Source organism: Pongo pygmaeus, chromosome 1, assembly GCF_028885625.2.
Source record: "Pongo pygmaeus isolate AG05252 chromosome 1, NHGRI_mPonPyg2-v2.0_pri, whole genome shotgun sequence".
Classification (NCBI taxonomy): domain Eukaryota; kingdom Metazoa; phylum Chordata; class Mammalia; order Primates; family Hominidae; genus Pongo; species Pongo pygmaeus.
The window spans coordinates 26852290-26880095 of NC_072373.2; the positions used below are offsets into that span (position 1 = coordinate 26852290).

At 43.5% G+C, this 27806-nt stretch overlaps 1 protein-coding gene across 2 annotated transcripts; it reads left to right on the plus strand.

The window, feature by feature from the left end:
* HHIPL2 (HHIP like 2) lies at positions 1 to 27739 on the plus strand. Of its 2 annotated transcripts, XM_054468087.1 has the most exons (9): positions 1 to 321; positions 3851 to 4503; positions 5897 to 6040; positions 7740 to 8071; positions 9287 to 9413; positions 15932 to 16077; positions 21003 to 21084; positions 24344 to 24426; positions 25155 to 25785. In XM_054468087.1, exons 1-9 carry the CDS (start codon positions 1 to 3, stop codon positions 25439 to 25441), a joined length of 2175 nt encoding a protein of 724 aa, XP_054324062.1. In that variant the 3' UTR covers positions 25442 to 25785. The 2 variants fall into 2 exon arrangements, with proteins under 2 accessions (XP_054324062.1, XP_063503797.1); XM_063647727.1 differs by lacking the exons at positions 1 to 321; positions 25155 to 25785 and adding an exon at positions 27565 to 27739 and having other exon boundaries at positions 3877 to 4503.
* The last annotated feature ends 67 nt before the right edge of the window (positions 27740 to 27806 follow it).

Consider the following 27806-nt stretch of genomic DNA (forward strand, 5'->3'; position numbering starts at 1 on the left):
ATGCTGAGGACATCCACTCCTAATCTGTGTGGTGGTCTGCATTGCCGGGCCCCCTGGCTCTCTTCTGGCATTCTCTGCCTCTGCCTCATATTCTTGTTGGGCCAGGTGGGCTTGCTGCAGGGACACCCCCAGTGCCTGGATTACGGGCCCCCTTTCCAGCCCCTTCTGCACCTTGAGTTTTGCTCTGACTATGAGTCCTTCGGCTGCTGTGACCAGCACAAGGACCGCCGCATCGCTGCCCGGTACTGGGACATCATGGAATATTTTGATCTGAAGAGACATGAGCTGTGTGGAGATTACATTAAAGACATCCTTTGCCAGGTAGTGAAAACTGCCTTCCAGCCCCAGGGGTTTGGGTGCTGGGCTGCATGGTGTGGGTCCTGAGCGGAGGGTGCTTTGGGAGCCCAGCCCTTTAGAAGTTCATGTGCCAGGTGCTTCATCTTGGAGCTGCCGGCTTTGGACACGCACACTGACATGAGTGTGTGCTGAATCTGGTCTCCATGGGTTCCCCAAAACTCTCCCTCTGGGATTCTGCTGGCTCTGATTCTTCTCTAGGCTTCAGGAGAATGAAAGGGACACTCTTCCTGGACCTCTCAGAGAAGCCATTATTTGCCACGCTCCCTCTGTGGTGCATGGCAAATAATTATTTGCATCCTCTGCAGTGCTCAGAGAGCTAGGCACTTAAACCCGTGGAATTTACCGAGTGCGTTAAGGGAGGGAGTGGTGGCATCTGCTGGGGTCCAGTCCTTTCTCATCTGGGTGATTTGTGCCAGGGCATCTCTGGCGTCACCATGGCGGTGGCAGGGGTTGGAGACTCTCTCCAGAGTTCTGTCTGCCCAGCACTCCAGAGCTGGAAGAGACAGATGTGAGCTGCTGAGTAGCAGTGACTCACAGAGTTTCTGCTTCTCCTGGTTGCCCAACAGCCAATATCCACATCCCTGGGAGGCATCGTTTTGATTGAGCTCAGCCTGAAAACAAGACGGGTGGGTGTAGGCTGTACACACAGACTTTGTAGGAAGAGGGTGTTTGGGGGTTAATGGGGAGAGGTCAGCATTTGGAAAGCTGATAAAAGAGGTTGCCTGGGGAGGACCCCTCTAATGATGTTGGAGAGGAGAGGCAAGAAGTCCAGGCAGCCTTTTGAACTGAGACCCTCCCTGGGCTTGTCAGCACAATGACTTGGCTATCCACAGGCATCTCTTCATGACTCCTGGTGCCACTGTTCCCAAACTTGCAGACCACCGTAACTCCCACATAGGGTGTGGAGTGGTTAACCGAGCTTCCCAGAGTCCAGGAGAGAATTATAGCTGAGCCTGGCCCAGAAAGTCAGCCACCTGGGTGGCACCGCCTGGGGCTGTACTCTTGGACACCAATCCTCAGCTGTTTCCTGGAGAATTAACTCTAGGATACCCATTAGGGTAGAAGCTGAGCTTTTACAAGCAGCACTGAGAATGTTTATTTCTGAGATCTCCCCTGGTAAAAATTTATACCCCTGACCCTTCCCCCTTGCATGAGGTTTCAGAAAGTCAAAGTCAGCAGCTCTGTTGTTTTAGGGATTTGAGGAATAAGAACAATTTCAGCCAAACAGTCCTACACGTGTTTATTTGTTCACATTTATAAGGTCCTCTTTCTTCCCCAACATATGTAGTGTGTACCCAGCAATGATTCTGCAGGAAGTTGTTATGATCCTCATTTTACTGATGAGGGCTCAAGAGTTTAGATGACTTACCCAAGGTAAAACAATCCTGGGGCACAAAGCTAGAGGCTCAGGCTCCAAGTTTTGTGCCTTTCGATCACACCGTGCTAAAGTATAGTAACAGCAGCACTGGCTTGTTTACTTAATGGTTTTCTGAGCTCCCCAAACTATATGCTCCATTGGAAGAGAGACTTTGTGCATTTCGCTCACTGCTGCCTCCCAATCAATGTAGAGAACAGTGCCTGGCATGTAAGAGAGACTCAACAGGAGAGTCACATAGGACTCTTTTTTTTTTTTTTTTGAGACAGAGTCTTACTCTATCACCCAGGATGGAGTGCAGTGACACGGTCTTGGCTGACTACAACCTCTGCCTCCCGGGTTCAAGCGATTCTCCTGCCTCAGCCTCCTGAGTACCTGGGACTACAGGCACACGACACCATGCCTGGGTATTTTTTTTTTTTTTTGTATTTTTAGTAATGACATGGTTTCACCATGTTGGCCAGGCTGGTCTTGAACTCCTGACCTCAGGTGATCTGTCCCCCTCATCCTCTCAAAGTGCTGGGATTACAGGCGTGAGCTACTGCGCCTGGCTAGAGACCTTACGGGCTTTGATTTTCTTCCCTTTAAAGTGGGGAAGTATCTGTTTAGTTACTGAGCTAATTGAGTAGAAGCAAATTTGCAAACTCCAAATGGCTGCATGAGAGTGTGCCATAGTGATGGTTCTCTTTCCACAGCCCCCTTCTATTCTCTAGTATTGGATCCTTAATTCAGCCTCCCCTCTCTCTTTTTCCCAGTCTCCGAGAGTGGACAGAAAGAGCAAGGGGACACTTAAGAGTGGGTCATGTTGCTTCTTGATAGCTGCTGTGATAAGTGTCTTAAATGGAAACAGACACCCCGAGGGGAGCCTGTGAATCTCTGAGCTCCTTCTTCCCCTCTGCCCAATGACCGAAAGCTGACTCTGCAATGTACAATCAGAGGAAATAAGAGAACAGGGAACTCACATATACATGAAAAACGCAGCTGGTCCTTTTGTGAAGCGATGGCAGCACAGAGGTGAATGAGATGGTTCTGCACAGGCTGGCTGGCTCAGGAGAGTCCTTAGTGATCAGAAGGGGGCTTCTGGGCCAATGGGTGAACTCTGCTCTAATGCACGGCTCCAAACGACACCCTTTGAATTGGGCTTTCTTACCTTCCTAATCTCAGTTGCCTCTGTCTTTCATCACTACTGGGAGTTGCTCATCTGCTCACAATATTCTTTTTTCCTCCTAAAAAATGTTATAGTCTAGGGAGGTCCAAGTAGCAGATACTCCTTTGAGCAAATAGTCCTCATATGTTTGTGTAAGGAGCAGGCATATTGCCCTATAGCCACAATTCAAATGTGTATAGGTTCCAGCATGGTAGTTTGCATATATTAAACACTGAAATTTTTAAAATAAATAGTTGAAGAAATTGCTAGACACCTGATCTCTGAGAGTGATACATCCAATGTCAATTCCGATAATTTTATTTTTCATTGTAAAATATTCCAAAAATATGGAAAAGCACAGAAAAATTAAATAATTAACACTGCATCTCCAACAACCAGATCTGAACAAATGTAAAATTTTTGCCAAATTGTTTCAGATTTGTATCAAGAGATAAAATCTTGGTAGATATAGCATCCATAAGAAAATGAGGCTGGGCCGACATGGTGGCTCATGCCTGTAATCCCAGCACTTTGGGAGATCAAAGAGGCAGGAGAATCACTTGAGCCTGGGAGTTTGGAATCAGCCTGGGCAACATGGTGAGGCCGTTTCTATGAAAAATAAAATAAAATGAAAATGAAAAAATAAAAAGAAAGAGATCTAGAAATTTAGTAATATCTTTTTGAAAAACTATTCATGCACCATTTAATAAAACTTTAAATGTCAAAAACTAAGCCGAAATGTTAGAGATAGTATAGTGAATATGAGAGATTTTCCCTGCTTTCTGCCTTCCAGGAGCATTAACTGGGTAGAAAATCACAGAGAAGAGTTTTAGCAGCAGTTGGTAACAAAAACTCCAAAATCCTGATTTTTTCCGCCTAGCACCATTTTTTCTTTCTGCTTGCTCGAAACTTGAGACAAGTGCCGGTGTGGCAGGTCTGATGCTGAGCCTGAGCTCCGCGTTCTTTTTTAGGAGTGCTCGCCCTACGCTGCCCACCTCTACGACGCCGAAAACACCCAGACGCCTCTCCGGAATCTCCCGGGCCTCTGCTCTGATTACTGCTCTGCCTTCCATTCTAACTGTCACTCCGCCATCTCCCTGCTGACCAATGACCGCGGCCTCCAGGAGTCTCATGGAAGGGACGGTACCCGCTTCTGCCACCTCCTGGACCTTCCTGACAAGGACTATTGCTTCCCTAATGTCCTGAGGAACGACTATCTCAACCGCCACCTGGGCATGGTGGCCCAAGATCCTCAGGGCTGCCTGCAGCTCTGCCTGAGCGAGGTGGCCAACGGGCTGAGGAACCCCGTCTCCATGGTCCATGCTGGGGACGGCACCCATCGCTTCTTCGTTGCCGAGCAGGTAGGAGTGGTGTGGGTCTATCTCCCTGATGGGAGTCGCCTGGAGCAACCCTTCCTGGACCTCAAGAACATCGTGTTGACCACCCCATGGATCGGGGATGAGAGAGGCTTCTTGGGGTTGGCTTTTCACCCCAAATTCCGCCACAATCGCAAGTTCTATATTTATTATTCGTGCCTGGACAAGAAGAAGGTAGAAAAGATCCGAATTAGTGAGATGAAGGTTTCTCGGGCTGATCCTAACAAAGCTGACCTGAAATCAGAGAGGTGAGAGGTACTCATGAGAGCCTGCAGCTGTACTGTGTTCCGAAATAATGCCAACCGGGTCCGTGAGATAATAGAGGGGAACTTCACTGGTTTTAGAGCACTACTCGAACTGTTGAGAAAGGAGTCACTGTGGATTGAGGACGCCCCAAGTTAGACTCTTGAGTTAAGGCTTTTTAATGGGATGTAGCCATCACCTTACAGCTACCCTAAATGAAGACATACTTTCCTGTCTTTACAAAGGGTAAGGACCAGCAGCCACAGGGGTCTGAGAAAGGATTATAGATAATATCAACATATGAAACATAATAGCAGCCTCTGATTATTATGTGCCATTAGATCCCAGGGCCTTTACTTTGAATGTGGGATTTCTTATTCTCACTGGAAGCTGTGGCACAAGGCCATCAAGCTATGGATGCATGGCCAGGTGAGGACTCAGTTTTAACTGACCCCAAGCTCATGATCTTTCCACCCTACCACTCTGCCTTTGTTTTTCCTTCTTCTCCTTTCTCCCTTGTCTCTTTTCCCATGGTAGACAGGTTGGAGGATTGCAAAGAGCATAAAGAACTGATAGATTAACCCCTCTTAAGTTACTCGAAAGAAGGGATGGAGCATTCTGGTAGGGCGGAGAGTAAGGGCAAGCCCTGGAAAAGGACGGTTGTTACCCTGGCTGGGTCCACAGCTCATTAAATCATGGTATGAAAGAAAAACGAGGCCGGGCATGGTGGCTCATGCCTGTAATCCCAACAGTTTGGGAAGCTGAGGCGGGTGGATCACTTGAGGTCAGGAGTTCAAGACCAGCCTGGCCAACATGGAAAAACCTTGTCTCTATCAAAAATTAGCCAGGCATGGTGGCACATGTCTGTAGTCCCAGCTACTCATGAGGCCGAGGCAGGAGAATCGCTTGAACTGGGAGGCAGAGGTTGCAGTGAGCCAAGATCATGCCACTGCATGCCAACCTGGGTGACAGAGCAGGACTCCATCTCAAAAAAAAAAAAAAAAAAAAAAAAAAAAAAAAAAAAAAAAGCCAGGTGTGGTGGGGTGGTAATCCCAGCTACTCGGGAGGCTCTCAGCTGAGGCAGGAGAATTACTTGAACCTGGAGGTGGAGGTTGCAGTGAGGTGAGATTGCACCACTGGGCTCCAGCTTGGATGCAGAGTGAGACTGTCTAAAAAAAAAGCAAAAGAAAAATGAGCCATGAAAGAGTTATACCAGGAAACAAGGGGCATCTCAGAGCCCCAAAGCTACCTGCTTTGTGATCCTTAAAAACTCAGAAGCAGGTCTTGGCTGGCTTGGCAAATCTCGGTGGCTTGGCCCAGTCATTTCTGGGTATCTCAAGAGGATGCAGCTTCAGCTTGTGTCAAATCCTAACGCATGGTTTCTTTTTTCACTTCCAGGGTCATCTTGGAGATCGAAGAACCAGCCTCAAACCATAATGGCGGACAACTTCTTTTTGGCCTGGATGGCTATATGTACATATTCACTGGGGACGGGGGACAGGCTGGAGATCCCTTTGGCCTGTTTGGAAATGCTCAGAACAAGTAAGCTGGATGGAGGCTGGGCCCCTGCCCCTTCAGGGTGAGCCCCTGGTATGGTGTTTCCCTTCAGAGTGAGCCCCTGGTATGGTGTTTTTGCTGGGATGGCATCAAACTCGAATCACATACTGCAAGATGTAGTCCACTCCACTGAGGCAATGGGAGGAACGCTTGGTTTCCTGTTCCATAAATTTCAGACATAGTATATTTTGGTAGTTAATATTATTGATGCTCAATATAACTGTCAGAGTGTTATGTAAAGGAGAATTCAGGATTTTAAAAATATATATATTAGCAGGTCATTATTCACCACACTAATCATCTAATTCAATTCAACTCAATAATATTATTGAACACCATGTTCCAGGTGCTGTGCTAGGCCCTGGAGACACATGAGAAGTTAACATGAGAGGCAGTATGTATTGGGTGCTTGCAGCTTGTCAGGCACTGGTCTAAGTACTTTATATTTGAGAAGGTAATTTTAGCAAACTTCAAGGGCAAGAATTTATTTCTAGTATTTATTTTGTTAATTGATATATCACCAGCACTTAGGACAGTGCCTGGCACAAGGGAGCATTTCCATAATTACACACAGAATGAATGAATCCTACAAAGTATACATATAATAGTATCCATTTTACAGACAAGAAAATGGAGGCACAGAGGTCGTACAATGAGTAAGTGGAAAAAACAGAATCCCAACCCACACAATACGGCGCCAGAGCCCAGTGACGCTGTGTTGCCTATATCAAGGTCATGTGGTCCTTCTGCCCTTTGCACCCAGTAAGCACTTGGCTTCTATTATTCCTAGTAATAAAAATATTGAGGTTAATAATAATACAAAGCTAACATTTGTCGAATACCTACTGTGACTCAAGAATTGCATTAAACGCTATGTACACAGTAACTCATTTAACCCTTACATCACAACCACACCGCAAGGTAAATAACATTTATCTAGCTATATATTTTAAATAGAGACGGGGCCTCACCGTATTGCCTAGGCTGTTCTTGAACTCATGGCCTCAAGCTATCCACCCACCTTGGCCTCCCAAAATGTGGGATTACAGGCATGAGCCACTGCACCTGGCCAATATATTAAAAATAATAGCAACCTCTGATTATCATGTGTCCATTAGATCCCAGACCCTTTACTTGAGTGTGAAATTTCTTATCCTCACAGGAAGCAGTGGCACAAGGCCATCAGTTACTCTCCTCTGACTTTCAAATGAGGAAAGTCAGCCCCAGAGACCACAGTCATTGGCAGAGCCTCTCAAAAGCTTCTATTCTGTTCTTTTAACTGACCACGTTGTTAAATAAAGAATAAACAATATAACTAGCTTCTTTAAAAACTTTGTCATATTAGACCACATCAGAGAGAAGCTGTGCTCATCATTAAAATAAGAATTGAAGCTGCAACTTGCTTAGGGTCACATGGGCTAAGATCACATCACACTTTTGCCTCGTAGTTCTCTTCGAGCCAAACATGGGGCAGTCTTAAATATCTTGTATAGATTTAAAAGAAAATCTTCCAGCTCATTCTTGCTGGTACAAAAAAAGAAGGAAAATAAGAAGTCAGATCTTCCCATGTAATCCTTAGCAGTCTCTTGGCATCAGCTATGAGTCGGCCCTTCTGGGTGACCTCTTCCAGTCCTGTGGCTTTCCTTGCTTACCTGATTCTGTTTCTTGGCCTTCTTTCTTTCAGAAGTTCCCTGCTGGGAAAAGTTTTAAGGATCGATGTGAACAGGGCAGGCTCAGATGGCAAGCGGTACCGAGTCCCCTCGGACAATCCATTTGTTTCTGAGCCAGGGGCCCACCCCGCCATCTATGCCTATGGGATCAGGAACATGTGGCGTTGTGCCGTGGACCGAGGGGACCCCGTCACGCGCCAGGGCCGAGGCCGGATATTCTGTGGGGATGTGGGCCAGAACAGGTTTGAAGAGGTTGACCTCATTGTGAAAGGTGGAAACTATGGCTGGAGAGCAAAGGAAGGGTTTGCATGTTATGACAAAAAACTTTGTCACAATGCCTCTTTGGGTAAGTAAGAAGCTCTCTGGGTGATTTCTTGGATGAGTTGAGTGGGTTGGAGGTGGCGGTGGGGAATAAAACCTGAATGTCCTGCCCTGCAGGTCATTTAAATCATGCCTTGTTTGTGTCCTGTGGTGTAGTGCTTCTCCAAGCGGTCCTCCAGCCACTCACTGGCACCAGAGACATCTTGGCAGTGGCTATTTTAAAAAGTGAATTCCTAGACTCTGCCCCAGACCTAATGAATTTGAATTTTGGGTGGATTGGAGGCATGAGATTGACCCAGGAATCTGTATTTTAAATAAGTTACCCACATTAATTTTAGGCATATTATTTTGAGAACTACTGGCAGACCAAAATTGGTGTATGTTTTTATTTATTTCTCCACTGGGACAGGCCACTGAAATGATATTCTGCACATAGTCAAGTAAGAGGACACTTTCTTTTCTTTTGTTTTCTTTTCTTTTTTTTTTTTAGACAGAGTCTTGCTCTGTCACCAGGCTGGAGTGCAGTGGCACGATCTTGGCTCACTGCAACCTCCGACTCCCTGGTTCAAGTGATTCTCCTGCCTCAGCCTCCTGAGTAGCTGGGATTACAGGCATGTGCCACCAGTCCCAGCTAATTTTTTTATTTTTAGTAGAGATGGGGTTTCACCATGTTGGCCAGGATGGTCTCCATCTCCTGACCTCGTGATCCGCCTGCCTCGGCCTCCCAAAGTGCTGGGATTACAGGTGCGAGTCACCATGCCTGGCCCAGGACACTTTCTAAACACCAATAATCAAGGTGTACTTTAGAAACTCCACCTGGCTCAAAATTCTAGTGTTCTGACTCTATTACTACTTCTTAGTCTTTTCTTGTCCTCTAAGTCATGAAACAGTCTTACAGACCGTGACAATATTTTCCATATCCTTAAACCTGGGTTTCTGCCATATCAACCTAGGGGGAAAACTTAGCCATGTGGATTTCCAGTCACTGCCTCATAGATGGAGGGAATTTTTGGCTTCCTCTCTGCCTACAGATAGCAGTTAAGTAGGAAGCTTGCAAATATTGTGGATGGCCTATTGAGAACAATAAACATGATTCACTTGCTTGCCTGTCCTACTGAAGACCAAGAGGTAAAGTGTTCTTTACTGAATCAGGCAACTGCATTAAAAAGTCCCCTTCTTCCTCCTTGAAGCTTTCAATTTTAGGCCACGACACTCACTCTCTTTCCTCTCTCCTGGACAGATGATGTTCTGCCAATCTATGCTTATGGCCGTGCAGTGGGGAAGTCAGTCACTGGAGGTTATGTCTATCGTGGTTGTGAATCCCCAAATCTCAATGGCCTGTATATCTTTGGAGACTTCATGAGTGGGTAAGGAAGGACTGATGTCCCTTCTCCCTCTTTTTATTTTAACATTTTTACTGAGGTATAACTTACATATGGTGAAATATAATCATATAAGAGCACAGGTGTATGATGTTTGACAAATGTATGCACTCATATTACCACCAACCATATCAAGAGGCAGAATATTTCCATCACCCTAGAAGGCTCCTTCTTGTCTATTACCTCTCTCTCTCTCTCTCTGTCTCTCTCTCTCTGTCTCTCTCTTGTACCAGGGGCTCACTTCAAAGGGACAGGGGCCCAGCGTCCATCCAGCTTACTTGTTCTGAGCATTTCCAAACATGCCAAAGGGATCGGGTCTCCAGCCTGTCCCCTGTCCCCAGTGAATATGTACATATAGCCATCCAGGCCAAAAAGAAGTTGACATACACACACACACACACACACACAGACACACACACACCCCAGCCAGAGATAAGCACTCTCACCACAGCTTAGTTTTGCTTCTGGAACTTCATATATAAATGGAATCATTATAGTATGTACTCTTCTTTTTGTGCTTGGCTTCTTTAATTTTGTAATGTCTGTGGGATTCATCAATGTTGTTCCATGTATCAGTAATTTGTCTTTTTTATTGCTTTGTAAAATTCAGTTGTATGAATACACCACAATTTATTCATCTGTTCTCCGTGTTGCTGATGGACATTTTGGCTATTCCCAGTTATGAGATATTGTGAATAACATGGCTACTGTATTTTATAGTCTTCAGTGTAGAGATCTTGCATATTTACCTGTCTCTTAGTGTTTGATGTTATAGTAAATGTTATTTTGTTAAATTCCAGTTTCTGATTGTTAATTGTTAGTATATAGAATTTTTTTATATTGAGCTTATATCTGGCAACCTTGCTGAACTCTTTGTTCATTCTGATTGCTTTTTTGTAGATTCTACTGGATTTTCTATGTGGAACGTAATTTTATTAGAAGGTCTGTGAATATAGACACTTTTACTTTCTTTTTTTTTTTGAGATGGAGTCTCGCTCTGTCGCCCAGGCTGGAGTGCAGTGGTGCAATCTCGGCTCACTGCAAGCTCTGCCTCCCGGGTTCCCGCCATTCTCCTGCCTCAGCCTCCTGAGTAGCTGGGACTACAGGCGCCTGCCACCACGCCCAGCTAATTTTTTGTATTTACTTTCTTTTTTTTTTTTGAATTGGAAGCCTGCTCTTATTTTTTAACTGGCTTGTTGCTCTACCTTAATCTCAGTGCAGTGTTGAATAGAAATAGGGGAAAGGATTCATTTTCACCGTCATATTAGTGTGATGTTACTGTGTAACATCACACCAATATGATGTCAGCTGTAGGTGATTTCTATACACCCTTTATCAGGCTGGGGACATTTTCTTTTATTTCTAGTCCTTTGAAAATTTGTATTAGATATAGATGTTGGGTTTTGTCAAATGCTTCTTTTCATCTTTTGATGAATCATGTGGGCTTTTAAAATTTTTAGTTTCTTAATATGGTGAATTTCATTGATTGATTTAAAAATTGCTAGAGCAGTCTTTCATTCTGAGGAAAATACCACTTGGCCATAATGCATTATCTTATTTATTTATTTATTTTTTGAAACAAGGTTTTGCTGTGTTATGCAGGCTGAACTGCAATGGCACAATCATAGCTCACTACAGCCTCGAACTCCTGGGCTCAAGTGATCCTCCCACCTCAGCCTGCCAAGTAGCTGGTGGCACCCAGCTAATTAAAAAAAATTTTTTTTTTTTGTAGAGATGGAGTCTTACTATGTTGCCTAGGCTGGTCTTGAACTCTTGGCTTCAAGCTGTTCTCCCACCTTGGCCTCCCAAAGTGGTAGGATTACAGGCATGACTCACTGCCCCTGGCCCCATCCTTTTTATATATAGATGGATTTGATTTGCTGACATGTTGTTTGAAATTTTAAAATCTATGTGCATGAAGGAATAGTGAACTATAGTTTTTCTTTCTTGTAATACATTTGTCAGATTTGGAATCAGGGTAAACAGGCTTTATAGAATAAGTACTCCTGTTCAATTATCTGGAAGAGTTTGTGTAAAATAGGTATTATTTTTCCTTATGTGTTCTTCCTTCCAAGAAAAACCATCTGGGCCTGAAGTTTTCTATGTGAAAAGACTTTTAATTACAAATTTAATTTCTTTATTAGATTTAATTATTCAGCTTATCTATTTCTTTCTGAATGAGCTTTGGTAGTCTGTGCATTTCAAGGAATTTTTCCAGTTTGTCTACGTTGTCAAATGTTTTGGCATTCAGTTGTTCATAATATTCCTTTACTATTCTTTTAATATCTATAGAAACTATGGTGATGTCACTTGTCTTATTCTAGATACAGTTGGTAGTTGTGTCTTCTCTTTTTTTTAAATCAGTCTGGTTAGAGGTTTGTCCATTTTATTGATCTTCTATAAGAACCAGCTTTTGTGTTCATTGATTTTTTTCCTGTTATTTTTATGTTTTCTTCTATTTCATTGATTTCTTCTCTTTTTTCTTCCTTCTGCTTGATTTGGGTTTAATTTGCTCTTCTATTTCTAGTTTCTCAAAATGGAAGCTGAGATTATTGATCTGAGACCTTTCATCTTTTCTAATATATGTGTTTAGTGCTATAAATTTCCCCCCAAGTACTATTTTAGCAGTATCCTGTAAATGTTGATATATTGTGTTTTCATTGTTATTCAGTTAAAAATATTTTCTAATTTACCTTTTGATTTCTTTGTCCCATGAGTTATTTCAAAGTGTGCTATTTAGTTTCCAATTACCTGAAGATTTTCCAGAGATCTTTCTGCTATTGATTTCTATTTTAGATTTACTGTGGTCCCAGAACATATTGTATATGACTTGGGGGACTATCTTGGATTTTCTGGGTGGGTCCTAAATGAAATCACAAGTGTGTTTAGAAGAGGAAGGTAGGGGGAAATTTGAAGATGGGAGAGATAGAAGGTGATGTGACAATGAAGGCAGAGGAAGAAAAGGTGATGTGACATGGGGCCATGAGTCAAGGCATAGGGACGGCCTTCAGAAGCTGGAAACAGTGAGGAAACCGATTCTTCTCCAGAGCGTCTGGAGGGAGCACAGTCCTGCCAACACCTTGATCTTGGCTTAGTGAAGACCATTTCAGAGTTCTGGCATCTGAAACTATAAAAGAATAAGTGTATGTTGTTTTAAGCCACAAAGTTGTGGTAATTTGTAGTTGAGGTGAGTTGTTACAGTGGCAATAAGAATGTTATCATTCCTAATGCTCTCAATTCCTTTGGGTAGATGCATGTTTCTATCTGATATCATTTTTCTTCTGTCTGAAGAACTTCTTTTAACATTTCTTGTCAATGGGGTCTATAGTGATGAATTGTTTTCACTTTTGGAGTCTTTATTTTGCCTTCATTTTTGAAAGATATTTTCACTGGGTATAGAAGTCTATGTTAACATGTTTTTTTCTTTGATTCTTTAGAGGCTGCCCCACTATTTTCTGGTTTGCACCATTCCAATGAGAAATCCACTGCCAGACTTCTGTTTGTTCCTTCATATGTAATATATCATTTTTTTCCCTATGGCTGCTTTTTAAGATTTTCTCTTTATCATTAATTTTGTGTAGTTTCATTAAAATATGCCTTAGTTCGGTTTTCTTCATATTTCTTGTGCTTAGAGTTTGTTGCAGTTATTGGATCTGTGAATTTATAGCTTTCAAGAAATATGGAACATTTTTGGCCATTATATCTTCAAATATGTTTTTCTCTGTCCCCACTCCTTCTCTTCTTTTATTCAGAGGCTCTAATTACATGTATATTGGGCTGCTTAAAGTTGTTCCATAATTCGCTGATGATCTATTTATGTTAAAAAATTTTCTCTTTGTTTTATTTTGGGTAGTTCCATTGCTATGTCTTTAGTTCATGAATTGTTTCTTTTGTAATGTCTAGCCAGCCATTCATCCCATTGAGTGTATGTGTGTGTGTGTGTGTAATCTCAGTGTATTTTTCACCTCTAGAAACTTGATTTGGGTCTGTTCTGTATCTCTCATATCTCTCTATAATTTTTTTTTTTTTTTTTTTTTTAGAGACAGAGTCTTGCTCTTTCACCCAGGCTGGAGTGCAGTGGTGCGATCTTGGCTCACTGCAAGCTCCGCCTCCCGGGTTCATGCCCTTCTCCTGCCTCAGCTTCCTGAGTAGCAGGGACTACAGGCGTCCGCCACCATGCCCAGCTAATTTTTGTATTTTTAGTAGAGACGAGGTTTAGAATCATTGTTGAAATGTTCTCGTCTGCTAATTTTAACATCTTCATCAGTTCTGTGTCACTTTCAATGGACAGATTTTACTCTTTATTATGGGTTGTATTCTCCTCCTTCTTTACTTGCCTCGTAATTTTTAATTGGATGCCAGAAATATTAATTTAACTTAGTAGGTGCTGGATATTTTTGTATTCCTATAAATGATTTTGAATTTTGCTTGGAGACGTAGTTAAGTTACTTGGAAGTAGTGTGATTCTTTCAGGTCTTGCTATTGATATTTGCTAAACAGAACCAACGTAGTGCTTTTTCTAGTGCTTTCTATTCCTCACTACTGAATTCCACCTATACCCCGTGATACTTATGCTATTCCTGATCTCAAGTAAATGCCAAGTACTTTTTCTTCTAATCTTTCCTTTGTTTTAAAATATTTTCTCACGTGTATCTGCTGTTGAGTATACTGATGATTACTTCAGGAACCTTTTGCAGCTCTCTGGCATTCATTCTCTGTGCAATTTTCTTCTCTCCAGTATCTGTCCTGCAATCTCTTACTGCATTGGTCTTCCTGGACTCTCAGCAATATCTTTTCAGCTCAAGGAGCCTGCTGGGCTTTGCCTGTATTTTCCCTCCCTGTGCTGGAAACTCTCAAGGTAGTATGCTGGAACAATCATAGGGTTCACCTTGTTTGTTTCCTGTCTCTCAGAGAACACACTCCTCCATTGCCTGATCTTCAGTATCTTTCAAGCCATTATTATTCTATCTTGTGCAGGTTTTGGAATGTTTAAGATGGGAAAGTAAATCTGGTCCCTGTTAGAAAAGATGTTCTATTTTCATGCTGCAATTCTTAGTTACAGAGATGGGGTAAAGTTACTAATTGGTCAGGTCCTTTATCATCATTTACTAGAGCTTTGGGATTTCATTGTTCTTCATGTTTTTCTCCCTACAACCTCCACTCACCACCCTGCCCCCATACACACATCATTTGGTTAATATGGAGTGATTCATTTTTCTTTTCTTTTCTTTTTTTTTTTTTCTGTTTTTTTTTTGAGACAGAGTCTCACTCTGTCGCCCAGGCTGGAGTGCAGTGGTGCAGTCTCGACTCACTGCAACCTCTGCCTCCTGGGTTTAAGCAATTCTCATGCCTCAGCCTCCCAAGCAGCTGGGACTACAGGCACACACCACCACGCCCAGCTAATTTTTGTATTTTCAGTAGAGATGGGGATTTGCCATGTTGGTCAGGCTGGTCTCGAACTCCTGGCCTCAGGTGATCCACCTGCCTCAGCCTCCCAAAGTGTTGCGATTACAGGCATAAGCCACTGCACCCAGTCGTAGGCAGTGATTCTTAATTGAGGTGTACTTATCAAAATCCCCTGGGTTTGGGATCTCTGTTTCCATAAAACTTTCCAGGTGATTCTGATGAGCACCCAGGGTCTAACCAACTTCCTTTCCCTTTTCTTCTAAAAACCTGCTTTTAGTTCAGATAGATGATAGAGGGATAGGAAACATCTTTCTGCTACTATATAAACATACAGCAATAATAATAACAGTTAGTAGTTTTTTTTAACCCTTACTATGTGCCACACACATTGCTGAGATCTTTATGTATATTATTTTGTTTAACCTTCAAAATTCTCACCTATGTAAATTATGTTATCACTCCCCATTTTACGGATGAGGAATCTGAAGCTTAGAGATATTGGGCAACTACCCAAAGGTCACACAACTAATGAAAAGATCAGTCTTTTGTAGTGGTGCAGCCTACACAGCGCATCAAACTCTTTTTTTTTTTGAGACAAAGTCTCGCTCTGTCACCCAGGCTGGAGTGTGCAGTGGCATGATCTTGGCTCACTGCAACCTCCACGTCCTGGGTTCAAGCATTTCTTGTGACTCAGCCTCCTGAGTAGCTGGGACTATAGGTGTGCAGCACCCTGCCTGGCTAATTTTTATATTTTTAGTAGAGATGGGTGTTTCACCATGTTGGCCAGGCTGGTCGTGAACTCCTGACCTCAAGTGATCTGCCTGCCTTGGCCTCCAAAGTGCTGGGATTACAGGTGTGAGCCACTGGGCCTGGTCCAAACTCCTTTTATAATAGAACATGAACTTCCACATCTAGGGCAAGTGGGTGATTGAAATATCTCTGAAGAAGCTTTTTGGTTGCTTGGAGACAGGGTAGTTATTGATCTCTTAATGGGGAACTCAGTCCTAGTACTCAGGGATCCCTGATTCTAGGAGAAAAAGTATTCTGCAGAGTGGATATATGGATTCCTAAAACATAAGGTTTTATTTTTCATCTAGTCGACTTATGGCTTTGCAGGAAGATAGAAAAACCAAGAAATGGAAGAAGCAGGATCTTTGCCTGGGCAGCACCACGTCCTGTGCCTTCCCGGGGCTGATCAGCACCCATAGCAAGTTCATCATCTCCTTTGCTGAAGATGAAGCAGGTAACAAATGTACAGAGTTGTTTGATTTCTGCTTACTGGAACTCGGATAATCACAGGCATCAACTGAACATTTATTTTAAATAGTAATTATCACTTCTACTATGATCACTATCGTTTAGTCATCTTTTATAATGTACTGGATACTATTCTAAGCACTTCACATTTTTTACCTTATTTCATAATCATAACACCTCCATGATATAATTATTTTTTATTTTTTCTTCTTTTTTTTGAGACAGAGTCTTGCTCTCTGTCTGTGGCGCCATCTCGGCTTACTGCAACCTCCGCTTCCAGAGTCCAAGCAATTCTCCTGCCTCAGCCTCTCAAGTAGCTGGGACTACAGGCGCCCGCCACCATGCCCAGCTAATGTTTGTATTTTTAGTAGAGACGGGGTTTTGCCATGTTGGCCAGGCTGGTCTCAAATTCCTGACCTCAGGTGATCTGCCCGCCTCAGTTTCTCAAAGTGCTGAGATTACAGGTGTGAGCCACCGTGCCCGGACCCACGATGTAATTATAATGCTCATTTCACCAATGAAGAAATAGACTGAGTATGCCAACCTACTCCTTCCTGACTGAACCACACAACTCACTGTGAGGGGAAGATCTATTCTGAACCACAGTTTTAGGAATGTGGAAAGGGCCAACAGTGGGCCAGACTAAATGGGCAGTGGGTGTTTATGCTGCCGGTGCTGTCTGGGAAAGGGACCTCTGGTGATCATCTCACTGGTTGGGCCAGGTTCTTTCCTGACCTTGCCAAGAGTTTCTGAGAAAAGGAGGATTTTATTTATTTATTTATTTATTTAGAAATCTGAGAAAAAAGGTAGACATCTAGGTAGGAGGTTGCTCAATAGACAGACTAGGCACGTGTTAAGGGCATCAGTGAAGCATGATGTGCATGTGTACACATGAGAGAGAGAAACACAGACAGCCTCAGCTCTAACACATTTCCAAACATTTTATCATCAGAAAACCGATTTTTAACTTCAGCTTTACATAAGTTATGTTTCACTCTGAAAGATAAAGTTTTCAAATTTTAAATATATTTTTTTATGTGAGGACAGTGAACTTTTCAGTATTTGGCACGAGATATCATCATGTTTAAAGGCAGAGATAATAAAGTGATCTCTCAGGGTCCCTTCCACATCTAGATTTCTCTATAGGTGGAAAAAAAATAATTAAACAACAGAAAACAAAACAAATCAAAAAACACAAAAAAAGAAAAAAAGAAAAAATTTTAAAAAATGATTCTCTATAGGTGTAAACCAGAATCTCAAAGGATTCTGAAGTATTTGGTTTCTTTCCCCTCTGGGCCATGAGGTGGCTGCCTTGGGACCTTCACTTGAGTGGGATGTAAAGAGACCCAGTCAGCTCCCGGACCCTTTCCTCTCAGCTAGCTGATGAACAGATAGTTTGAGATGAATGTTTTATAGGAGCAGAGGAAACTTCGAGAATTTTGGAAACTTCAAGTATTTTAACAGGAAAAAGTCTATGTGAGTTCCAAATTGGAAGTCCAAACACATGAAAAAGGAGAGAAACCACAGGCTGGCAGGATGATGGCCAGTGGAAAGTGAGTGACGTGAAAGCTACAGGCGGTGGTGGAGCCTCTCCTTTGCTGGACACCCCCGTGTCCAGCACCACCCCAGATATTGGAACCCCAGAGGCAGGCCTGCCCAGGGATCCTGGGCTGCCATCTTCTGTGGCTTGCTCCTCTTCAGGCGGCCACAGAGACCCTGGCTTTGGTGGCTTGGTTTGTTGTGCTTGTAGACTTCTCACAGTAGAAAACAGACAGTATAAAAAAAAAACAAAAAACCAGTCATGGTACATCTGGCAAACAAAACACAGTCCTTGGCTGAATTTCATGGGGTAGACTTGCCAAAGTGTTCCCAAGCCTTTGCCCAAGGGCGGCCCTGAGGCTAATGAGGCTGTTCCTGAGGCAAATTATTTTTTTTTCCAGAGTTGCTTGCTCTTGTGTTTTTGCATAAACTGATTCATATTTTCTGCTCTTGCCATATTCTTTTCCTCTGAGAGGCATTTTTAGATCTGAGCCTTATTTCATTATTTTATTATCAGTCCACTGGCTTTAGGTAAGTCACTTTTTACTTGGAAATTGAGCTCTGCCTCACCTATGGCTGCAGTTCACACCCTGGGTCCTGAGAGTTGATAGCTGGTATGAATTGCTGCTGAGTGAATGGCTGGTGTGGAGCTGCCCATTGCTGAGGTTTAATTGATGGGATTTCTGAAAGTTAGTCACTGAAGGACATTCCCAAGAGGGCTGGTCAAATGAATTCTGTTTGCAGTAAATTTATATAGCATGCATTTTTGTTTTACATGGCATATTATAGTTTTTCTCCCCTAAGAAGTAAATTAAAAATATCAGTTGGATGCTACAGATGAAATTCATTTCTAGCATTGTTTTCTCCTAATAATACAATGGGAAGTCTATGGAATGTGGAAGACATGTAATTTACACAAACTGCAGTCCTGTATGGGCACGGTTTTCAATTTTCTTTTTAGACTTGGAAGGCCTTTGCGTGGTTTCGAGGGGCCCCTGCCTGTGTACACGTGGACCTTTCGTAGACACCACATTTATCTAATGGTAGAATCACTCTGGATGGTGCCTGGGGTTCCCATTCAGACAAAGCAAACTGACTCTAAAGGAGGGTGTGTCCTAGTTCATCAGATCTCTTACATGGGGAAGATTATAAATCTAGTTTGTCAGTACACAAATCATAGTTTGTTAGGCAGCTGCTACCCTGTGTAGGGGCTATGCAAATACCATGAGGCTCACACTTAGCACAAGACAAATGCTGGTCTCTGGTCTCCACAAAAAGCAGTTGTTTAGAGCTGTTGTGTGGTGGCTCATGCCTGTAATCCTACTGCTTTGGGAGGCTGAGCTGGGAGGATTGCTTGAGTACAGGAGTTTGAGACCAGCCTGAGCAACATAGGGAGACCCCGTCTCTACAAAAAGTTTAAAAAATGATCCTGATGTGGTGGCATGCACCTGTAGTCCCAGCTACTCAAAAGACTGAGGTGGAAGGTTTGCTTGAGCCCAGGAGGTTGAGGCTACAGTGAGCTGTGATTGTGCAGCTACACTCCAGTCAGCAACAGAGCAAGACCTTGTCTAAAAATATATATATATGTATATATATATATAAAAGTTGTTTAAATAATTCAGAGCTGTATAAAGCTTTAGGTTTTTCAGAACTGCAACTTAATAGACATTTTCTTTCATAAAATTGAGAAAGAGTTGTGTAAGGCACATAACAGCAAGTGAATTTAATTCAGTGTAATGGCACAAACATTGGGTCAGAGAGATGAGAAAGTAATAATAACTACGATTATCGAACACTTTCTTTTTTTTTTTGAGACAGAGTCTCGCTCTGTTGCCTACTGCACTGGGAGTGTAGTGATGCGGTCTTGGCTCACTGCAACCTCTGCCTCCCAGATTCAAGTGATTCTCATGTCTCAGCCTCCCGCATAGCTGGGATTACAGGCGTGTGCCACCACGCCTGGATAATTTTTGTATTTTTAGTAGAGAGGGGGTTTTGCTGTGTTGGCCAGGCTCGTCTCGAACTCCTGACCTCTGGTGATCCACCTGCCTCAGCCTCCCAAAGTGCTGGGATTACAGGCATGAGCTACCGCACCCGGACTGGTTATCTAACACTTTCTAATTGAATACCTAACAATCACTTGAGGCATTGTGATCCCCATTTTACAAATGAATAAATATCTCGAGGGCTGTGCAGGTGAAGAGGTCTCCCAAGATAGCATGGAGAGGAACTGGTGTAATCAGAAATCAAACCAGACTTCTGGGACTCTCCACTGGGGCTCATGACCCCATAGCATAATGTCCCTCACAAATAACTAGAAAGCAATGCGGAATGAGGTAGTTACTGTGACAAAAGAACATTTCCCAGAGTTCCAACTGGGAGAAATGGGAAGGAGCAGGGGGCTCTTTCTAACAGTGTATTAGTCTGTTTTCCCACTGCTGATAAAGACATACCTGAGACTGGGTAATTTATAAAGAAAAAGAGGCTTAGTGGACTCACAGTTCCACATGGCTGGGAAGGCTTCACAATCATGGTGGAAGGTGAAAGGCACCTCTTACATGGTGGCAGACAAGAGAGAAAATGAGAGCCAAGAGAAAGGGATTTCCTCTTATAAAACTATATAAAACCATCAGAGCTCATGAGACTTATTTACTACCAGGAGAACAGTATGAGGGAAGCTGCCCCCATGATTCAATTATCTCCCATTGGGTCACTCCCACAACACGTGGGAATTATGGGAGCTACAATTCAAGATGAGATTTGGGTGGGGACACAGCCAAACCATATCAGAGAGATACAGGAGAGACAGGAGAGAGTGGGTAGAGGTGATTTTTGTGGGGCATGGAAAAGATCAAGAGGAGAGGTGGAGAGTGGGGAGAGTCACCAGGAAGTAAGGAACTCAAGGGCAGAATGAAAGAGGAAAATGGGAGTGAGGCTGAAGGGAAACAAAAGGACTAAAGAAGGGGCAAAATAAAGTGATTGACAGATGGTTCTCAGCCTGCAGACTGTATATATCCAGGTGTTCACAGAGGAAAGAGGTGGGGAAGGAAATGGAGATTCACTGAGGTGAAGTTTCTGAGAGCAAGGAGGTGATAAGGGAGAAACCTGTTTGGTTTGATAAACAAACATACATGTGAAATTACCTCTGCTAGGCCATACACTGAGCTAGTCTTTGGGGCGTTCAAAGATGGACTTTCTCCTCAAGGAGCTCACAGCCCAGCAAAGCTGATGCCAGTTAGGTTTCTGGGATTCCGTTCTTGGGGCTCACTGCATTTTAGGGCCATAACCTATTTTTGACCATTTTCTGTGCATCCAACTCTGTGTCTCAGCCCTGCCTGATGTCCCATTATTGCCTGTCTATTTTTGTTGCCTTAGGGGAGCTGTATTTCCTGGCAACCTCTTACCCAAGTGCCTACGCACCACATGGATCTATTTACAAGTTTGTTGACCCCTCAAGGTGAGATTTGATGTCATTGTCTTCTCAAATGCATTTTTCTCATTTCTTATCTCCATGGCAGCCCATAAAAACAGTCCTCACTGTCCCGAAGCAAACTCATGTTCTAGATGAAAAGCAGTTTGGACAAATAATGGCATAGGACAGTGCGTCTATAACAATTATGAAATACTTGAGAAACGGTCTCTTTCCAGTCGGACATGAAGACCTTGAGCTGTTCTAGGGTTAGTCTAGCTCTGTGGCTTTTCTTTTTTTTTTTTTGAGATGGAGTTTCACTCTTGTTGCCCAGGCTGGAGTGCAATGGTGCCATCTTGGCTCACTGCAACCTCCGCCTCCCAGGTTCAAGCGATATTCCTGCCTCAGCCTCCCAAGTAGCTGAGATTACAGGCATGCACCAACATAGCTAGCTAATTTTGTATTTTTAGTAGAGATGGTGTTTCTCCATGTTGGTCAGGCTGGTCTCGAACTCCCGACCTCAGGTGATTCACCTGCCTCGGTCTCCCAAAGTGCTGGGATTACTGGTGTAAGCCACCATGCCTGGCCTTTTTTTTTTTTTTTTTAATATGCTTCTGGAAGTGTCTGTCTGAGGTCATCTAACAACAGGTATACACCTCTGAGCGCCTGAGTAAGTACTGTTCCCCTGTCCCCTGGGCTTGGCGCAGATCTCCAGGTCTTTGGCAAATATGTTTAACTGGCAGGTTCCTCAGTAGCTCCACCTTTCCTGGAGTTTAGTGTTTATTCACTTGCTGGGCTCTATGCTGTTTCCTTCTGCTTCTTTGCCTATCTCTCTCAGAGGCTGACCAACCTCCACCAGCACAGGCAAAAGCCACAATACCACTTCCCACTTGAGAGGTTGTTGGGTCTGGGTCAGGTTATCTGCCCCGGGGAGGGTGATGCAGTGTATCCATCCTGAGGAGTCTGGGCAGTGCACTAGATTTTTTATTTATTATTATTTTTTTTTAGAGACACAGTCTTGCTCTGTTTCCCAGGCTGGACTGCAGTGACATGATCTCGGCTCACTGCAGCCTCTGCCTCCTGGGTTCAAGCTATTCGTGTGCCTCAGCCTCCCAAGTCGCTGGGATTACAGGCATGCACCACCACACCCGGCTAATTTTTGTATTTTCAGCAGATACAGGGTTTTGCCATGTTGCCCAGGCTAGTCTTGAACTCCTGGGCTCAAGCGATCCACCTGCCTCGACCTCCCAAAGTGCTGGGATTACCGGTGTGTGCCACCACACACCCTGCCCCAGTGCTCTAGATTTATCTAAAAATTCTTGCCAAAGCAAGACAATCTCCCCCTGAATTAGCTTACAGATAGACCTGCAGAAGAAAATTTTCCCCTGAGGCTTATGTTACCCGTATCTGGATTGGCATTCAGTAGACATGAGGCAAATAGGTCCAGCCACTGGTTAGGGCTGGGGGGCCAGCTCTAGTTCAGCTTGTATTTGGCCACAGGGCTCTCAGTTTGTGTGTTCTCGGAAGTTCCTGGAAGAGGCTCCGTCCCTGAGGCTGTGCCCTGGGTGATGTGTGGATGGTGGAGCGTGGATAGCCAAGGGGTGAATTTAATACTGGGCTGTTTCCACTGCTGGGTCTGCTTCTGTGCACTTCTCCTGGGCTTAAGGGATGGAGCAGACTCAGGGTCTTTAAAGTTCTTCTGATGGTTGACGATGCCTTGGTGGGGAGTTCTCTTTCCATTAACAGGCTTCCTATGTGAATCCATTTTTCTTTCCTTCGGCAGTTTTCTGATTTATTTGGCAGGTAATTTAACTCCCCACTTTCACAAGAGCAGCTGTGAGAAGGCACACAGAAAGCGCCCATAAAGCGTTTTCACACTGAAGACATCCTTACTCATTCACCTTTTTTTTTAAGTTGACATTTATGGAGTTATTCCTGTGTCCCAGGCACTGTGCTAAGTGCCGTGCATGTGGGCTCTCATTTAATGCTGACAGAATTCCAACCAGGCAGGTTAACATCCTCACTCTATGGATAAAGAAACTGAAGGCTAGGTAAGTTAAATTACTTGCCCCAGGTACAGCTAAGAGGAGCCTGGAATAGGAACTCAGTTCTCTTTGTGGAGAGGTCATTTCAGCACTACTCCCTCTGTTCAGTTATAACTATATTGAATCATATAGACTTTTTAAAGCTTCTGTAAGTGGACCAGATTCTGCTCTGATTACTTATTCAGCTTGTCCTTGCATGAAATGCACCAATGCCAGCATTTTGAGGGCACCTGATTAATTGATGTATCCTTTTCCCCCTCCCATTTTTTCTTCCTACCCTTCCTTTAGGGGTAGCTAAATACAGTGGTTGAGAACATGGACTTGAGCCTGGGCTTGGAATCTTGGCTTTGCCATTATCTAACTATGTGGCCTTGGGCCTGTTTCTTAGCCTGTGCGAGCCTCAATTTCCCCTCTGTAAAATGAGTATAATAATAGTACTTACTTCACAGGGTTGTTAGGAAGACTCAATGAGTTAATATTTGCAAAGTATTTAGAATGGTGCCTAAGCACTACATAAGTGTTTTTTAAATAAATACAATTACCTTTTGTTTTTTCCCCACCTGGACTTGGGGGAATGGCAGTGAGAGATAGAGCTGGAGCAAGGCAGAGGCAGAGAAGGCAATGGGGACAGGCTGGGAAGTTCCAGCTCTGCTCTCTACGGTGGAAGTACTCTCTGTCCTCAGAGTCCCTTTTATTTCAGAAGATGCACACGGGGACAAGCAGTTTAAGAATGTGTGTGTTACTAGGCAGAGAAGCTGGCATTGCCTAAGAGCTGTGCCTTGAGTTCTTGAAGACATTTTCTTTAAAGGGAGTCACCAGCACCACCATCAGAAGCAGCAGCAGAATCATCCTCATCATCATTTTCATCATCCTCATCTGTGAGCTCTTGTTATGTGCTGGGCGCTCTTCCAAGCAAGATGGGTAATATTAGTTTTTGCATTTTATAGATGTGGAGACTGAGACTTAGCAAGGTTTTTTTGCCCCTGGTTACCAGGATGTGAACCCGTTTTGACTGACACCATGCCCACACTCCTAACTCCCTCTCTGCACTGTCTCTCAAGGGCCTGAGGTGCCCTGTTCTGTCTGTGCCCTTTTACCTCTCCTTCTGAGCTCATAGCATATTTCCTATTACATCTACCCCATCCCCATGGATAAGTAAAGGCTGACCCCAATTCTTGCAAATATACGCCCTCTGGTGACCTTGATTTTCTGGTTGCATCTTCAGAGTCTTGCGTCCTCATGCTTTCTGTTTGTGTTTTTAGGCGAGCACCCCCAGGCAAGTGCAAATACAAGCCAGTGCCGGTGAGAACCAAGAGTAAGCGGATCCCGTTCAGACCACTCGCCAGTGAGTCCATCTTTGAGTCTTAGGCTCAGGCCTTGGTGTGGAGGCTAAGGCAGTGCCCTCAGCCAGCAGGATATAATTCCCATGGTGGAGTCTTAGTTACCCCCTGAGGGAAACTAAGTCTATACATCTCCTCTGCATAACAGAGGAGTTTTGAGTGTGAGGATACCCATTTCTACTGTGACCGGTTTCCTCTAGTTATTCATTCATTCATTCATTCATTTGTTGATTCATTCATTTAATCATTCATGTATTCATTCATTTGGCATCATTCATTTCGTACTTACTTTGTGGCAGGAATTATGCTAATCCCTAGGGATACAGCAATGAACACTTAAAGCCTATGACATGTAGGAATTCAGAGTTAAATAGGAGTGGGGATGGGAAGTGCAGACAAATAAAGAAATAAATGTAGCACTAACGTTCTGGTATAGAAGGATGCTCAGGGCACTGAGAGGGCCCCTAGAACGAATAATGTTTCCTTGGGGCAGGGTGGGGAGTCAGGAAAGACTTACAGAGGAAGGATACTATCTTAAGGAAACTATTACAGAACCATGTATCACTGGAGTGACCCTTCTAAAAAAGTCATATATTTAGACCAAGGCCAGTTAGGGAATTAAAAAGTATTAATAAAAATAATTTATATTAAAGAACTCTGATGCAGTTATAGGTTTCTCTTATAGCTACTTTCTGGGACTTATTTTTTCACTAAATAAATACTGATTTCTCAGAGACAGTCTTGGACTTGCTAAAGGAGCAATCAGAGAAAGCTGCTAGAAAATCTTCCAGTGCAACCTTAGCTTCTGGCCCAGCCCAGGGTTTGTCTAAGAAAGGCTCCTCCAAGAAGCTGGCTTCTCCTACAAGCAGCAAGAATACATTGCGAGGGCCTGGTACAAAGAAGAAAGCCAGAGTGGGGCCCCATGTCCGCCAGGGCAAGAGGAGGAAGAGCCTGAGAAGCCACAGTGGCAGGATGAGGCCATCAGCAGAGCAGAGGAGAGCTGGCAGAAGTCGCCCTTGACCTATTGGTCAAGGTGGCCAACAGGGTGATGTGAGAGAGGAGAGCCACCTCATCAAATGAAAGTCATTGCTGAATAAAGACCTTAGAAGTCTGGGAAGCCAGGGTAGAGGTGGGGCAGGGCAGTTTTCCTCTCCCTGGGAAATCTTGCTATCTACTGAATAAATAAATGCACCTTCTCTGTATGCAGTGCTTCTGTAGGAGACCATATCCCAGATTGCTTGTGCACCTGGGTTATGGTGAGCACTAGTCCATGAGCCCGCTTGGAATCACACTGGATGTCTCCGTTTTGTCTTGTAAATGCCTACAACCTGAGGTAATAAATCAACATTTGCTCAAACTGACACATATCCTTTGATATCCTGGGTGTTTGTTTGACATTAGGAAATCTAGCATGCTGTACCACTCTTGCATAAGAACAATACTTCACCTTCCTGCCTCACCCCAGGTCTAAAAGGAAGCCTGTGACAAGCTTACAAGGAAAGACCCTTTAAATGTGGTATCTCCTTTCCCCAGCTCAAAGCTCATAAAGTGAACAAGAGCAGGTTCAGTTCTGTACCTCCAGCACTTACTATCGTAATTGCCTGACAGGTTCTTCCTGTGTAGTGCACAGACAAAACCAATTCACTGAGACCACAGTATTGCAGTAGAGAAAGAGTTTAATTAACACAGAGCCTGCCAAGTAGAAGGATTGGAGTTATTACTCAAATCAGTCTCACAGAGAACTCAGAGGCTGGAGTTTTTATGGACAGTTTGGTGGGGGAGGGGCTAGGGAATGTGAGCTGCTGACTGGTTGAGGATGGAATCATCGGGGTGTGAGGAACAGTCCTTGTGCACTGAGTCTGCCTCTGGATCGGGGCCACAGGACCTGTTGAGTGTTGAATCACAAATCCGGATAGGGTTAGTTGGTTTCCAGAATGCAACCATCTGAAAAACATCTCCGAAGACCAATCTTAGGTGCTACAATGGTGATGTTATCTATAGGAGCAACTGGAGAAGTCATAAATCTTGTGAACTCTGACCACATGACTCCTGAGCAGTAAAGGATTATAGAAACTATGCTTACATTTTAGCAGAATTCAGGCCCTTCCCATTATCTAGTGGCCTTTCATCAGTTTTACAAAGGCAGCTTCAGTCCCTGAGCAAGGAGGGAGTTTGTTTTAGGGAGGGACTATTATAATTCTTGCTTCAAAGTTAAACTATAAACTAAATTCCTCCCATGGTTAGCTTGGCCTCAGTCAGGAATGATTGAGGACAGCCAGCCCGTGAGGCTAGAGGCAAGAGGGAGTCAGCCATGCCAGGCTTCTCTCACTGTTATAATCTTTGCAAAGGAAGTTTCACTATTTGGCCTTATTATGCACATAGCATAATAAACTTAACTACATTTTATTTGAATACCTACTATGTGCCAAGCTTATACCTTATCTTGAAACCTCAAAGCCCTGCTCTTCTATATTGCCATATAACCTCCACTGAAGATGAGAAAAGTGAAACTTTATGAGGTTAAGTGTCTGGATCACAGTGGTGTGAGGGAACAGGGAACAGTTCAGCTGGACTAGAACCAATTCCCTCTTGCAATCTGCTGTGCACCTGCCTTCATGGAGGCCCTCAATGAAGGCTTGTGACTTTTGAACTATGTATTTGAGGAATGAAGAACTAAGGGAGGAAATGGTCCCTATTTTCATCAAGTTCTTCATATTATGCAAAACATCCAGAAGAGTGTAGACAATTTGGTTTAAAGAGAACAAAAGCGTAAAATACCAGGGTTGTTAACTTTTAAGGTCATATGATCACTGTTTTAGATACAATTGGGCATACTCTGGATAGATTTTTTTTTTTTAAAGACTTCCATAGAGGCAGGTTCCATCTTTTTGCTTTAGGTAACCTTACCTAACAGGAATCCATCAAACCTCTCTGATTCTTTTTCTCTTGTTCTGTCTTTATGGAAGATGCTAAACACCAGTCATCGTGTTCTGCAGATCATTTTTTTGATCATCTTTAAGTCTTCTTCCTTCACCTTTTTCATAGTTTTATTTTTCCTTGCCTACCTTTGTAGTGCTTATGAATACTCTCTAGAATCGAAATGAACTTCAGAGTCTAAGCAACTTGATATTTCACACTTTTAGCTTCTTCTCCGATGAAGACAGCAACTTAAAGGTGGAGGGGATTAACCCACGGTTATTTTGTTGAAAGAGCTGAAAACCCGAGGCCAGTTTGAGGAGATTGGATCTAACCTCTGGACTAAATGTTTGAGCCACTCTGCTTTCTTTGCTCATATGGTCTTTCTTCAAATACATGTGGCAAAACTACAGTCTGGACTGGAAGTGTTTGAGCTGGGGGAAAGTGCTCAAAATTCATGTATCAACTT

Excerpts from the sequence above, each read along its gene's own strand:
- HHIPL2 (XM_054468087.1), top strand. The coding sequence starts at position 1 with ATGCTGAGGACATCCACTCCTAATCTGTGTGGTGGTCTGCATTGCCGG. Across the intron at positions 8,072-9,286 it reads TTGTCACAATGCCTCTTTGG|ATGATGTTCTGCCAATCTAT; the intron begins GTAAGTAAGAAG and ends TCTCCTGGACAG. Across the intron at positions 24,427-25,154 it reads CCCGTTCAGACCACTCGCCA|AGACAGTCTTGGACTTGCTA; the intron begins GTGAGTCCATCT and ends CTGATTTCTCAG.